The sequence below is a fragment of the Genypterus blacodes genome, unplaced genomic scaffold (assembly GCF_046128005.1).
Source record: "Genypterus blacodes isolate CSIRO-AG114 ecotype Tasmania unplaced genomic scaffold, CSIRO-AGI_Gbla_v1 ptg000053l_1, whole genome shotgun sequence".
Taxonomy (NCBI): domain Eukaryota; kingdom Metazoa; phylum Chordata; class Actinopteri; order Ophidiiformes; family Ophidiidae; genus Genypterus; species Genypterus blacodes.
In genome coordinates this window covers 2,268,922-2,285,163 of record NW_027466865.1, presented here as the reverse complement: position 1 = coordinate 2,285,163, position 16,242 = coordinate 2,268,922, and the positions used below count along the sequence as shown (strand labels likewise).

The 16,242-nt window shown below is 40.4% G+C and overlaps 1 protein-coding gene across 1 annotated transcript in view; it reads right to left on the bottom strand.

The window, feature by feature from the left end:
* LOC143001346 (spermatid perinuclear RNA-binding protein-like) overlaps positions 1-16,242 on the bottom strand; it is a 40,410-nt gene that overhangs the window by 13,337 nt on the left and 10,831 nt on the right. Inside the window, exons 2-6 of the mRNA XM_076150895.1 lie at positions 9,333-9,458; positions 6,783-7,006; positions 5,610-5,775; positions 4,165-4,309; positions 309-412 (exon numbers count right to left, since the gene is read on the bottom strand). Of these exons, the coding sequence (XP_076007010.1) occupies positions 309-412; positions 4,165-4,309; positions 5,610-5,775; positions 6,783-7,006; positions 9,333-9,335 (642 nt within the window). The 5' untranslated portion in view covers positions 9,336-9,458. The remainder of the gene's footprint in view (positions 1-308; positions 413-4,164; positions 4,310-5,609; positions 5,776-6,782; positions 7,007-9,332; positions 9,459-16,242) is intronic.

Here is a 16,242-nt window from a genome sequence, read left to right as displayed (position 1 = left end):
AAAGTGATTGGCGGCTGTGAGTGGGGGGAGTGTTTTATGGTTTAGGATAGGAAGTGTGATTGAGAGCTAGCACTCTCTTGAGATTTGCTACAGCCTGAGAAGAATGTTAATGTTGTGGTTCATAAACCTTCACTGTTCACTGTAGTACCACGTTTCCAGTACAATTACCATGGACATTACAATATAATTTACCAGTTTCACTATGATATATCATAATCGTACAAACATCTTTATTATTGCACTTTATTTGAGGCAATATGGTTCTGATATTACTCTGCAACAGTTTGTGACAGTCGAGCTGTACTCACCTGGAACCATTTGGCGCGTCTGAGCGAAGCCAGCGCAGCCTGGCACTTCTGCCTGTCCAGAAAATCCTTCTCGCCTTCCTCCTCATCCTTCTGAGCGGCCTCCTCTGGAGAGAGCAACAGGGTGAGATGCAAACAGATTAAGCACAAGCCCGCTGACCTACTACACTCGGACACAGACACACAGGCAGCAGGGTTGGACGGCTAATTATTAGGCAAACCCACTGATCTGACCGAATGAGCTAGGAGGGGGAAATTTGAGAGTTTCTGTGATTTTCCGGGAGAGGGGAAGATTCTCATGCACAAGGCAGGATCTTTCATAACATTGACAGAAGGAACCGGAGTAGACGTGAGCGCATGCGTCTTGTTGCCCGGCCGGAGTCTCACTCTAGATGCAGATCAGTGGCTGAAGGCAATGGAACACGCCAGATTAGTGTGTTATCAATTACGGCGCAGGACGAAAATGAGAGCATGGCACCACCTCCGGACCCTAAGCCAGATTGAAGAATGGAATATCACTTCAGAACAAGGCGATATTTTCATGGATATGAATATACTGGGTTATTTCTCTCCAATGCCTGATTTTGGGGGAAAGTAGGCAAACATGGAGACACAGCAATTCAAGTTCAAGGGAAAGTAGTTCAATTTTAATATTAGCCTTCTCTGCTGGTTTATAGTGTGCCATGCTAGTATTTTCACTCTTGCGGGGTCGATCAGATGTTTATGTTCGACTGTAACAGTCTCTCCACACCAGGATCCTGTGGGGAGCACTCCTGCCATGACTTGAGGTCGAGCCATGGGAGAACGGCAGCAGAAGAAGAGTGACAGCAGATGATGACAACAACAACATAAACATCTGAGAGTGAGAATGCCACCCTGGAAAGAAAGTGAAGGCTGTTTGTTCTTGGGAGCAGCTAAGGGGTGCCCACTGTGGGACAGTCAAGCAGACGAACAAAAGGGGGAACAGACTGCAGACCACACCACAGAGCTCAATACTGCCTCTCACAGGTAAACAATTATCTCATATTTAAAATCCAAATCTCTGCAGCTTGCGATATTATTTCTTATTCATTAGCTTGTCAACTTGTCAAATCACATAAGACTTTGTTCAGTACCATTATCATTAAAATATCTCTTCCAATGAGCAACAGCCAGCAAAGATTAAATTGTAGCTATTTTCCATCCGACAGTTATGCTGACACAGGATTAGAAAAGCACCTACTCGGAGAAAGAGAATACCAGTTCAGCCTCAAATTCCAGTATCTGCAGTGTTTCAATTGCCTTTTATGGGACTGGATGTGAAAAATCAGCAATAATGTGAGCTGAGGAGCGATCTGTGTGGTTTAGCAGTCTGTTGCTGTCGAGACCATTGTGAAAGCTGAACAGGATGGAAGAGGTGGAAGACAAAACGAAGGAGCTGATGAGAGACACAGGGCTCATCCTGTGTCGCTCCTCCTTTAGACCAAGGACTGAGGACCTTCATGTTCTGCCCCCAGGAATTCTGGTGTCTTTACATCTCACAAAACTTCAAGAAAATTCTGGCTCGCTCCTTTTTTTTATTCTGCCAGTTACTCCGTCTCTTCCTAGAGAACTTTGGGCGGGGACGGGAATTTTCCTGATGTTGTGGGCCTGTAAAGCCCTTTGAGACATTGTATGTGATATTAGGATATACAGATAAAGTTGACATTTCTTGACTTTTAGCTGAATTGAACTGAAAAGACCATTACACTTGCAATACTCGTTATCAAAAATATACCAATAAAGTAACTTGTATAAAAGTGGTCTTTTGGATCAAGTTCAATATTACTGCCATGGTTTGTGACAAATTAGGCATTTTTCTTAAAATAAGTATTCATAACTTAATTTCTTGACTGCTGTAGAGGGCTGTCTTCAATATGATCATAAAAATAATATTACATAATGAATTAGGAATACCATTCCATAACATGGTAATAATGTTCTTCACCCCAACAAATATTGCAGCCCAGGAATTCACCAAACGAAAATCATCAAATTAAATCACTTCTCATATAAGCGGATGGATCATAGTCTGCATTTTCTTTCTCGCTGGAATGCAAATGAATAGTGGCACATCCATCCCAGAGGCAGGCCATGAAGGAACCATCACTCATAGGTCAAGATCACATACAGATAAGGACAACCCCCACTAAATTCTCCTTGACATCGTCAGCTTAGCAGAATTCTGATTAGTGACCAGGACATCAGATGAATTAAATTAACACATTTTTTACAACATGAAATTATGGGATATCATTCTGAGCCAATAGCAATCGATCATCAGAGAGGGTCAGGCCCGTTGATTATATAGAGAAGTACCAATCTCGACATGGGCTCCTTGGTAATGAAGTCATTTTGTCCTTTTTGTCTGTGTGCTTCGCAGTAGACATGGACCAGAATTTCATGGCATATAGTCCAGTCAACAAAGGAAGAGTTTGGGGTAGAGGAGCATGTCTGAGGCAGAGAGTGTGTGGGTTGGTTTGTTTCGATTGATGGGGAAGCCCCTTGTACCCGGGGTTTCCTGCTGCTGGGTGAGGGGGGTGGCTCGTCGATGGTGGGCTTCCGAGATGTGTCAATCCACACAGCGTGCTGACCTGTGGAGCTACGGCGACAAAACCAACAGTCAGTGAGCAGAGGTCAGCTACAGGAGGAGCACTCTAAAAACCACTGCTTCATCTAAGATCCAAAGGGATGAAAGGATGAAATAAGATGCTTACAAGGCACTCAAAAGCAACTAGGGTTCCTGAGCGTGAGAGGTTAATGAAGAAAAGGTTTCATGAACAAGAATGAGGACATTCTTCAAGGTAACCTAAGATTGCAATGTGAATAACCTATTAAGGTTCTATACCCTTGAGGAAGACTGTTGGTATTGTCAGATCTGCTCTTGTTTTGTTTGTTTACAGTAGAGAAACAAAGGTCTTGTTTAAGGGCATTACACACAGCAACACAACCAGAGCAGACAAAGAGAAACTTTCCTGGTTTGTACTGACAAGCTTGGTAAATCTGAATCTGAGGAAAAATTATTTGCTCCCCAAAGTGACAATGAAGAGCCGTGTTTTGAAGCTGTCTCTACTGTTTGGCAGAATCCATTTTTCTTTCTTTTGTGTTGGCTCAGCTCAGTCTTTCCCAGTGGGACCACTGCCACAATGGCATGAGGTGTTCCATAATGGCAGCTCTTCACTTCTGACTCCCCTTTCATTAATTCTTAATTTCACACCTATTTGGAGAGCAAACAAACACAGCGGAGGCACAAATGCCAAACGTAAGTTCTTGACTTACGTACACCTGACTGAATCAAAAAGTGGTCCATCTCATGAATCTTTTGGTCAACTGAGATAGTTTGTTTTCCATGATACATGAAGGTTACTTCACTTAAATGTTATTATAATACAATATTATAATATTGACACAATGGACAATTTTCTTACCCAACATCATGATCAACATCAATGATCATCATCATCCATTATGAAGGGACTGTTTTCCTTTAATGTGAGTCATCTCCTGTAATATTCATCCCAACCCAACACCTCCTGAGCAGAAATCATCCTTCAGTAACCATCTGCTGTTTCCAACACACTTGACCCAGGTCAGTATCATCCCCTCTCCTTTTTCCCTTGTTCACCTTCACCCCCACCACCTCTCAGATTTCAGACCTCTCACTGTTTCACCCCATCTCCGCTTCCTGGTTATGGTTTCGTACTACTTTTCTACCTCCACACATTCATTTATGTCCCTCCACTTCTCCATAGCTCTTAAGATCCACACCCTTACATGTAAAGGTCAAAAACATCCACTCAGACAGGGGATGGTGGGGTGGGGGTGGCGGAGCAGTGAATACCTTCTACTGTGGTGTTGTGTTCCTCCCTCATGGTTAAGGAGGATAGAGTGATCTTCAGTGTAATCTTGGGGTCTTTGGTGCTGCAGACCTGGATGGCTGCCTCAGGCACGCATGACCGCACCTCGTACTTGTCCTCCGTCATTGTCTGCAAGGCAGAGCTACACCATTAATTAAAAATATAATGTCACAATTGCAACATTTACTCCTGCTGTTTCAAAACACGAAGGTGCTGGACTTCTATTTAGCTGACACTCTTGTTACACTACAGCTACCTAAATATTTGTCTTGAATGTTGCAGAATGCCTGGTGTAGCGATCAATCTCAGTGCAGGAAAAGATCTTTCATTCAAACTGAGAAAAACATGCTGGCTCTAGTGTCATTTTCACCAAAATATTCATTTAAAATGTGTTAATGAGGGGCTGAAAGAAATTGTGTAATAAAAGAAATTGTTTTTCTAATTGGTGGAGCATGTTAACCAAAACAGCCAATGCCACCAAAACCTCTGTTTCCATCCCCATTTCATTTAGATGTCTGACCTCTGTTGTTACCACCACCCAATTCCTAGTACACTTTTCTCCTCAAGATTTGTGTTACCTTCAATGGCATGTTTTCAAGTGCATTCTTTCTATCTCGTATATGTGGAAGTTGACCGCATCCATCACCCCTCTGCCTGTCAACCTCTACAGTTTGGCCCAGGAAATGAGAGCTTCCAATGGTTTCCCTCCTTGATGATGAAGTACACACGGCAGCTATGGCAGGTAATTAACAGAGATGGGGCACAGGAAGCACACTGAGCCTCTAAATGTTCAAGGCCCTTCTTTGTTGGCTAGCAGATGCTTCAGGAAAAGTGCTGGAACCCCATTTGAAAGGCAGAGCTAATTAGGTAAAAGTTTTAATATTTTAGTTTTTCTAACATCTCATTAAGCTGTTAGGATCACCACTGCATCTCTTTCTACGTAAATACTGACAGAATGCACCGCTGTATAGACAGGACCGTGAAGACTATAGAGCCGTCTGGACTTTACACAACCCACAGCAAAAAAGGGGCAAAGAAAAATCAACTATGGTCTCAGCAGCACAGTGCAGTGTCTCTCCAAATCATCTCCACTCCTGCTATCTCATGCTCACTATAACCATTCTCTTATCTTCTTCGAGATTAAAAAAACATTTTCTTCCTTTGAAATTATTCATTTGCCCAAAACTACACTTAACAATTCTAAAGCCCAACTTTGCATGTCCTTAAGCTCTCTGTGTGATGTCCTGCCATCCCTGTATTACTTGCTTTATTAATATTTTTATCTTGTCCGGCATAACATGGGGTCATCAGCATGTACTGGTGCTTTACTTGAAATTAAGCCAGGATTGGAAAGAAAGACCCTTTCATGTTGCTGCCTAAGCTTTGCTCTCAGTGTTCATTTTGAACCCTGTGGTGTTTCTGAGTGTACCTGGATCTGCAGGGGCAGGTTGGCGCTTATGGTGTAGAGCAGCAGTTTGGAGGGCTTCTCCCTGCACATCAGCACTAGCTCCAGTTCCATTTCCCCTTTGATCAGAAGGCCGTTGGCCACAAGGCCGACACGTGTCACTCCACACAGCACTGACGAACTGTCCAGCCTGAGGTTGGATCAATCAGAACACAAATTCAGAGAGGTTTTATAGGAGATAATAAACACCCACTGCTTATTCTTTATTATGAGGTCCTCATGTCCTTTCTTTATATATGTCAGCTACACCAGCCGCCAGCACCTTTATCATCACCGTCATCATGGGCTTGCTGGACTAGTAGTTAACTCAGTTTATTCAGATTAATATGGCTTATTTTTCAAGCTATCCAGTGTTATTACAAAGATGATTCTTTATTCTATTAAACTGTTTTTTATCAGCATAAGTTCCTGCCTAAATGTCTGCCTGCAGCAATGGGCTATATATCATTACATTACTATATCACAGTAATCTCAATATGTAAACAAATCTTAATATTTACTTTTATTAAAATGGTAATGATGTACACGTGCAATGTAATACTATTCTAGCAACCTCTTGTATATTATAGAGGGTATGTGCATGTGTGGTGCCCAGCTAGATGTACATTCCACTTCAATAATTGCTGAAGAGTTGCTGTGAGATTTGTGATGCCACATCAGGCCACTGGGCACATGAGAATGTGAGACATGACATGTATTTTGACCATTTGTCCAACTGGAATAAATGGAATAAGTGGGATTGTTGTTGTCATCAATGTTATCAACGTTTTTACACTGTGCAGCCCGATTGATCATTAACACGTATGAACAACATACAGTTTAAAACTCTGCCCACTTTTCATTATGGTAAATTATGAAGAGCTTACCTAACATACAAATGATTTAATACTGTCCGAATGCCTCTGTAAAAGACAAATTCTGAAGAAGTGTTTAAAGGATGAGGGAACGTGGCTGCGTGGTGTAATTTGCCCGGAAAGAAATGCTGAAGCTGGTACTTTGCTTTATGAATTCGCAAAAAAAGAAATTGAGTGTTGCCTCACTTTCAATGGTGTGTGAAAACTGCATTATGACAGTAGGATAGTATCAACACAGAGCAGTAAAAGCACTAATTGGTTTAAATAACTAATGGGCACCTACTTTGAATCAGCATCTTCCACTGTTTTGTCCCCAGTGTCATTATTGGTGGGGACCTTCCCTGAAGGTTTATTGAGGATGTCCATCCAATCAGAGACTTTCTTGAGGGCCCCCTCCACGGTGGACACCAGTGTCTGAACAGCTTCCAGCTCCTCTGGTGCTGGATAGATGCTGGCATGCTTCGCCATGACATGGCGGTCATCATTAGCCACCGATCGGAATGACCTCTGGGTTCAGGCAAGGGAAGGAGTCACATTATCATGTCCATTTAGGAACATTGTCATTGCAGTTGATGATCATATCAGCATGAATTAGAGTGATTGGACAGGTAGGCACAATGAAAAGTTCAAGGTGATTTCAAGTGGAAACATGTCAGATGTTTGGAACGTGTGACCAAAGATATGATCTGCTCCATTTTTATTAATAATGAACACAAATGTTTTCAATGGGAATATGAATAAGAAACACATTAACAGTGAGTGAAAATGAATTTGGAAACAAAATTCATTCAGCATTTAATCAAATATTGGATTTGTCTGAAAGGGAACTGATGTATTGTATGCGTGTCTCAAGTGACATATAAACCATCATAAGCTTATTTCCCAGCAAGGATTTATTCGTGCCCCAACATTGATGAGTTCTCATTTTGGAACATTTTGTATCTTCAGTAGGTTTTCATCATGATCATTCAACATTGAACACTGTCATGAAAACAAAGTGGGCAACTGAAAAGCAACAAATCTGAAAATGTTGACAGTTAACTTGCAGCAGGAAGCAGTCTAAATCCAAATCAAAACACATTTTTTATCTGGTGTCATTTTCCCTACTCGCTACTCAGACAGGCTGGTGCAAATGAGGCAGCTTGTTTGTGGAGCTGGCGGCTCAGTGTCACAGTGAAACACTTGCTGCAGCCAGCACGATGACAGCAACACCTAAAGCGACCTGTGCTGCTGCCAATCTCTGCATGGCCTAGATACAACCGCTGTTATTTAACATTAACATTTATGACATGTACTAAGGGATGCAGCCCGTCTCTCTGAGGGCAGAAAAAAGCTGATGGGCACAATTTGCTCAGTGCCCATTTTTTCTAAGCTTGACTGAATCGTTCAAAGCTATCAGTCCAAGGTTACCCCCCCCCCCCCTCAATAATCCCTCTGATACTTTCTTTTTCCTTGCCCCCCCCCCCCCCCCCCCTCTCTGCCTGCAGCATGTAAGCAGCCCTCATTACGGTGAGTTATTTATGATGGTGCTTTAATAATTCATGGCCATAAGTCTCAGGAGCCTGTGCTCGAGTTACGAGGGTCATTCATCAGGACCTAGCTAATCTCGGGCTGAACTGCCGGGAGCATTCAAGGCTCTGTAGCAGCAAGTGTGGGCACTGTAACCATAACCCACAAATGTATGCACAGACATTAACAAGAACTCAATGAGACATAAAGACTTACACAACAGTGATGCTGATTTCAGATACTAGCCTTGAACAAGTTCAGGCTCATTTTTTTATTTATTTCATACCTACATGACAGCTGGGACTAACAATTAAAAGTTATGATATCCAGTCCAATGACAAGGTACCTGGCAGAGTTTGCTTGTAGAATGCAATTTGTTTAAATCTGATACATGTTTTTCTTAAAAAGGAAAAACCAAATTTTCAGAATGATATAGCATGACATCTTCACCAGAAGGGGTTAACAATGAATCACATTTGTTATTGTTATTGTGATAAGCCATTTGTGTGATGCACCTACTGGAGAAGGCCGCAACAACACATTTTTTTTTAAACTAAGCTCTTTATGCATTCCATTTTGTTCGCATTACCACTGCAGCTAAATTATGTGTTCTTTCTTAGGAGACCATTTTGGTGTCCTGGTTTAGGAAAGAACTTTGCACATATAATTGATCTGAAATGTGTGTTATAATGATTCATTCATTCATTATGCCTAAATAGCCACAGTATGCTACTTATGTTATCCAAATTGCGCAACAATGACTCACAAGTTAGTATTTGTCATACAAATCTGCAGGGTGAATAACGTTTTATGTACGTAGCGTATCGTTAGCGAAATTGGAATATGTGAAGATGTTGATGTCAGTGTGTGCACGTGTATCTATGACACACATTGCAGACTGTGAGATTGACATTATGCGTGCATATTGTCAGTTTTATACATGCTCCTAGAAAATAGTTACGTTTTGGTTACGTTCAGTCCAACAAGATACCAGGCTGTCGAACGTGTGCAGTGTAAATAAGTAATAATGTATAACTGATAAGCTTTTGAATATGTTCTGCTTTTGTTATAGACAACTGACTTTCTTTTATATTGGGGCATTTTGCTAGCATCGCTCCTGACATTTGACTGTATGTAAAATTCAGAAGTGAACTTTTAATTAAAAAAAAAAGACAGACTACCCCTGGTGTATACAGATGCCAACCATATTAGAAAGTAAGGTGAGGACACAACAAATGTGCTTTAGTTTAAGAACTATTGCTGGGTTTACAACTTACAGAGGAAAAACACACATGATGACTGCACACGTGCACTGGAAGCTCACCATGTCCAGGCAGTGGGGAGTGACGTCGGGGGGGGACTTGGTGAGGCCCAGAGTCCTGTCACTCCTCCTCTTCGTGCAGTCAAACGTCGTTTAGCTGCTGGTCGGTCCAGTGTTGTAGTTATTCAGCTGTATGAGGAAAAGAGGAAGATAAGAAAAAACTCCCACAGTCTTGAATATACAGTAAAAAAGCATTGAGATGACAGCATTTACTTTTTTTTGTTTTATTTGTTAAAGGATTTATACTTATCCTATGCTGCTTAGAAAACCTGCCATCTACTTGCATAAAATGCATTGACATAACAGTCTTATTTATTTGGTCTGAAGTGCAAAAAAACCTGAGAAGAAAAAAGACTGACAAGATTTAGACAGCCCGATATTAAAACAACCTTCATCAGAGTGGAGCAGCTAAACTTTTTCATTCCTTTGACTATTTGACTGATGTTATCTCAAAGGTGCTACAAGGTCGCAGCATCATTTATTACCTCTGTGACAACTATAGCATACATTAAATGGAATGCAAAGCCTCAGTATACTACAATTATTCACAGTGGAAAATGAAATTGCAACTTGAAGTCCTTGTGGAGGGTCACTCAAGAGTAAATGTATAAAGTTTAAACTAAAGAGTACTGCAGAGACGCAATGTTTATCTGTACAAAGCTGTGGTAAATCATTGGGATTTAAAAAATGATAGTGATTAAGTACACTGCATGCAGGGTACCACTTAATGCATGTATTGTATATGTTAATATATACTTTATTTTACAACAAATAAAAAAACCCCTAATTTCATCCTTGTCTTTACAGAGTCAAAATAAACATTTGTGAATTTACGGTGTTCCTCAGCACCCAGGTGAGGCAATGTGGACAGCTACAGTACGGGAAAACAGCTTTGCCAGCCTACGCAGCAAAGGGTGTTATGGCTAAACAACGGGTGTGGATAGTCAGTTGTGTGCTCCCGCAATCTCAACAATTCTTCGTGCCAATGAGCACTTCAAAACAATCTGATTGTTCAATACAAAGCATTGGATGCACACAAGAAAACAAAGAAATGATGAGACAAAGCAGAGTCCGCAAATATAAACATTCATCCTTCAAATTGTTCCTACAAAACTTAAATTAACCCACTCTAAAATATCTCAAATAAACAGCAAAGAATCTGAAGAATCTGCAAATGTGCCAATCAATTTATTCAACACAATAATTCCTTTGCAATCTTTCTCAGATGATTGAAAAGTTGAAAATGAATACAGTTCCATATGATAGATTTGAATGTTGCCATTTCTGACATTTCTGAAGCATCGCACCCATTCTCTGCAGCATTGTACATGTCCAATAAAACCTGTGGATTTATTTATAGGGACTATGCTTCCCTGTTTCTTGTGTTATATCTCTCCGAGCACTCAAAGAGGATCTGTAATCATATGTCACATCACTCACCACACCGTAAGTCATTCTGCAATATCCAGCTAGGATGACTGCCCATAGTCTTGTCTAGAGATTACAGAAGCTTTGTGTTACATAAGGTGAAATTACCTCAATAGTTGGGATGCATTTTATCATGACTAATAGAAGTATTTTATCTGGAAATACAGCTGATGATTCCAATTTGATTCTTTTTCAGCGGTAACATTTGGAGAATTTTCACAACCGGAGCTGACTTGCATATTACCCACTGTCATGCTGGTTCTGGTTATTGAGCATTTCCAGCCGGCTCATTCAGAGAAATGTTCCCTACACGGCAGCGGATTAATTCAATTATGCAAAATAAATTTTTACTATAAAATGCATAAGACGGCGACAGTATTGACAGCACGGTCAAATGCTAATGAGATACAGACTGGGCCCTGTAGTATAACTATGTGGTGGGTGAGAGAGAGAGAGAGAGAGAGAGAGAGAGAGAGAGAGAGAGAGAGGGAGGGAGGGAGACAGAGGAGCCAGCACTACTGCTTTCTAACGTCCCAGAGGAATAACCGTGGTTGAGCCAAGCATCAATTAGATTCTCTGTCACCTTGACCTTGTCCTCAATGTCACAATAGCACAGAGTGGCTGATGATGTTCACTACCACTGCTCTGCCTCTATCCATGGCAAGTCATCTTTTTTCTGTTGGAATCATTTAAAACAAGTAAAATAAACAACGCAGGGTGAAATAATCTCAAGCAGTCTATCAAGAGAAACATTATTCATCAATACTTTGAACTGTACAATAACATCTGCTGAGACTCCTGCTTTTTAACTGTTTTTCCAGCATGAGCCCTCCATACACCAAAACATCAAAGCAAAGCTGAATACTCACACCTTCATTTACAACTGCTCAATAAAAAAGACACTGTCAGTCAGCAGCTGAACTCGTGAATGACAAAAAGGCTTATTCTAACACCAAAAAAAAAACCCTACAGAGTATCCACTGGGCATTTCCGATGGATCCCTGCTTTAATTGAGTTCACAGACTGCCGCTGAGAAAATGTAATGAGTGTATCAGTGACAGGACACTGAAGTTAAAGGGGGTGACAAGAGCGAGGCAAGTTGATGTGTATGCTAGAGCTGCTCAAATAGAGATCCCTGAGGTCACCGAGTGCAGGGTTGGGCTTGGGAGAGACAGTGTACACGACACAACGGGGGATCTGTCAAGTCAGACGGACCAGACACTGCTGTTTTGTCCAAGGAGTGTGAAATTATAACAATTGACAATAAAGTATTGGAATTCTAGCCCATGGTACCAGTTTGCATTCACAAAAAATATCATCTGTAAACTCTGTTAGATGATGGTCAATGCTCTCAAATAAGAGACAGATACAGGTTTGAGTCTTGTTTATTCATTATGTTGTCTAATGGTCTAGCTTTTTACAGTAATAACACTTCCTCATTCTTTTGTTACGTGTACACCTAATATACAGAATGGAGACACGTACCCATGTGGTAAGGTAGCTTGACCTTTTAGATAAGAGATTTCACTGGATAAATAAAAAAATGTAAAATTGTCGCTATTTACCAAAATTGTACATTGCAATATTTACTGATTGCATGATATAGAAATAATACACACTGTCCACCATATTGGGAATGCAAGTTCAACCCTCCCCTCATATTGCCATCTTTGGCACTCTATGACATACGCCAATTTAACACCCCACAAAAGGAAATGGTATTGTTCACCTCTCTGCTTGCTAGACGCCGCCTGCACCTGCATTGGAAATCCCCTACCCCTCTCTCTATTTCGCAATGGCTAAAGGATACAATGTTTTTTCTTAAACTCGAGAAAATCAAGTACACTATGAGGGGCCACACTGATAAGTTCTATCAGAGATGGCAACCGTTTCTCTCTTACTTCACAGATTTACAGGCTATACCAGACCATTGACTGATTACCAGAACACCGTAGTTCACAGTTCCTTTTTAATTTTTAATTTTATTTTATATCCCAGGCGGGCCAGGATGGGGTTGTGTGACTGTGGGGTTGGGTGCGGTTTCTGGGTGGGATGTCCTCTCTTTGTGTTTTTCTGTTTCTCTTCTCTCTTTCTCTCTATCACAACCTATGATGCGATTTGTACTAGCCTACATTGCTGTTTGACATCTTCCTGTAAAAACTGTATTTACCCTATGACATCATTGCAATTCCAGTCTACTTGTACTCTACCTCAGGGTCTACGTATAAAGTTTAACAACAACAATAGTAGTGATAATTACAACCTTCCTTTGTCTCTCTATCTCTCGCCTCTTTCCCCTCTTTCTATATAAAAAATGATCTCCAAAATATCCTACAACTGTATGCAATGCAATGTCATGTACAATGTTTGCTTTAATAAAAACAAATTGCAAAACCATATAGAAATAATATACAGCCTGATCGAACATTTCTCCATAAGCCTACCCAGCGCTCATTACAGTCAACTCACACCTCAAATACTTCATAGTCCGGGTGCAACTTAGATGTAACCTGCAAAAAATAAAAATGTGCAGCAGAGGGAAAACAGGAAAATATAAAACGGGCATATCAACATAAATACAATCAGAGGTGTTACAGTACATGGGAACCATTTTCAGGCAGTGTGGCCATAGAGCAATTGATTTTCTGGAATATATCAGTTTTCAGCAAGCATGCCTAATAAATAATAACACAAATGGCACAAGGAGCACAAGACCTGCTGTAGTTTCCAAGTAAAGGAATGGTACAATACGTGCGCTGTGGCACGTAAGTATTCAATGGCAGCTTTAATAAATCCCCGGTACATATTTATTTTCTAATAACCTTTCTTCTCCCTGAAGAGAGGAGGTGATTAAACAAAGATAATTAAGAATACAGCAATGACTTTTTAAGGACATTGATGGTGCCGCAGTACCGACAGATGGTGAGCTCAGCATGGGACAAAAAGACAATGCTGATTAAAAAGACACTCCATACGACATAAGAGAAAGGATATGGCTATTTTTACCCAAAATAAAAATAGACTTAGTCCACAACCCTTGTTGTAATGTATGATAGTATTAACATGTTTCACATAAATAACAGCCAATTTAGTAAACAATAAAAGGACAGCGTGTTATATACACATCTAGTCGCTGTGAGTCAAGTTTATTTGCATAGACCTTAATCACAGTTGCAATCTCAAAGGGCTTCATAACGCCCTCGTGATGAAACAATAAATGAAAATGACACTCTCCACCCTCAGATCTCCACTCACCACTAAAACCCTGCAACAGCTTAATATTTTATTCTGGCAAATATCTATTATCATCATCAAACTGAGGTCAAAGACATGTTTATGCCGCAATGCTGCTTTAAAGAAAAACAAGTTTGATTAATATAAATAAGTTAAAGAGGATAGGTATTAATAATGTACTGAATAAGATGTTAAGTTCAACAGAAGTTTGAATTGAAGCTAAAATGTACATACAGTAAAAACATGAAACCAGTGTGTAACTTGAAAAAAGAATGTCTGTTGAAAATTCATCCAGATAAATTCTCAACAGACATTCTTTAAGGCGACTTACAGCATACATAGTTTCTAATATTCGATGATTGAGTTTCTGCTCCGCTGAACGTCTTCTACTGTAAAAAAAATCCCAATGTCCCAAAAAGAGAAATCTTTGAACTTATTATCAGATGCTTTCAGCCAATCAAGCAAAAACACAAGGGGCTTATTTAATTTGAACTCAAGTCAGGGCCAAAGTATTCATTCTGTAGTCCCTATTTCCCAGAGCTCTAACAGGCCAGTTTCCCTCTCAGGAATCTCCCATGAAAGTATCGTACACATTTAAACAATAATCATAGCAGATAAGACATCTGCCTGCCACCTTTATTGTCAATTATGTGATTTTGTAGTGAAACAACAGTCTTATCGCAATATGTCACTAATGGGCTTATTAAACTTTATAACTGGAATTAATAAAGTCTCATACTGTTTGGTTCTCCTGATAAAGATGCAAAACTCTGACATGTGGTGAATGCAGTCTTAAACTGTACAGTTCATGAGTGGAACTTCCTCCTCTCCTTTCTGAGCAAACATGCTCAGAAAGCAGACAGACAAACAGAACAGCGCTTACCATACAACTTAAAGATTTTTTTTGGGAGCTGAAGAGAGAGAAGAGAACAGTCATGCAAAAATAAGGCTGAACAACACTTTACTCCACCAAGGAGATTATATTTGTGCCTGTGTTGGTTTGTCGGCCTGTCTGTTTATCACTAGGATTACTTGAAAAGTTACAAACTGATTATTATGGGCATGTTGGACATGTTTCATGGAAGAACCCCCCCTCTCCATCCCCCCTCCCTCCCTCTGTGATTATTGGTGGAATAACAGGCTGTGTGTAAACTGAGGTATTTTGATTAGGTTTTCCATTCCCAGTGTGGCTCAGCATGCAGGAAATATGGCTCTTATGCGGTGGGGGTTATGGAGGGTCACATTGCTCCCTTGCTAAAAATGCACACACTCATGCATCTATAAGGCACACTGGATACCAAATGGCTGCACTCTGGTACTCCAAATCATCACATCCTCGGACATTCTCTCCATAAAATGTGTCCTCCAGCCTTCCCTGTTCCCCTCTTCTATTTTGAGGATGGTTGCATGAACCCTAGAACAGTATTATTTTAGGTTGTGTTCATTAAGGTCGTTTTCACTGCAGGGAACTTTTATGAGCATGCTTTTATGTTCGGAGAAGGCTTCAAATAATGCTCTGTGCAATTCTCTGTGCAGCTAGCAGGGATCGGAAGTTTAAAAAAAAGAAAAACCTTTTCCTCACACAAAGCTTTTTAGGCCTTTGAACACGAATGGCAACACAGGCGCTCTCCTCATAATCCATGTCCTGTGGATCACATTTTATCCTGCACTTGGGAGACGCTGCTCCGAACTAATCACTGGAAATACAATGAGAAAAAAAGGCAAAATATAATACTGAGCATAAAATCTTATTCAGTCAATTTTAACTTGTGGAAATAGAGGGAATAGAATTTCACCACGCCAATTTCAGTCAAGATCAGCCATCTTATATCTACAAAAAACAAGGTGTATTGAAGTTTATTTATTTTAAGGGAATTTGTTCTCCCTTGTAAAGATTAATACCTCTTTCACTTGTAAGTGGAACAAGCACATTTTCAAGCATGAAGTATCTGTTCATTTATTTAGTACAATCTCATTTTAATGGTGCAGCTCTTTATGGGGCAAACAAATAGAGAACTACAGAAAATCATGCTTGTGAATGCCCTAAAAATCAGTTAGAATATGGCAAGTTATATTAGATCTATCCTTTTCTCATGCTGCAGTCAAATGAGGTAAAGCAAGGAAATACTCAAGTGTGACTTGAGGTCTGAAATTTTAATGGCATCCGCCCCCGATGAATGGGACTGAGATAATTTGCTTGTGAAAGCACACCAAAATTAACAGCAGAGATTTAAAGTGAACAAATGCTCCC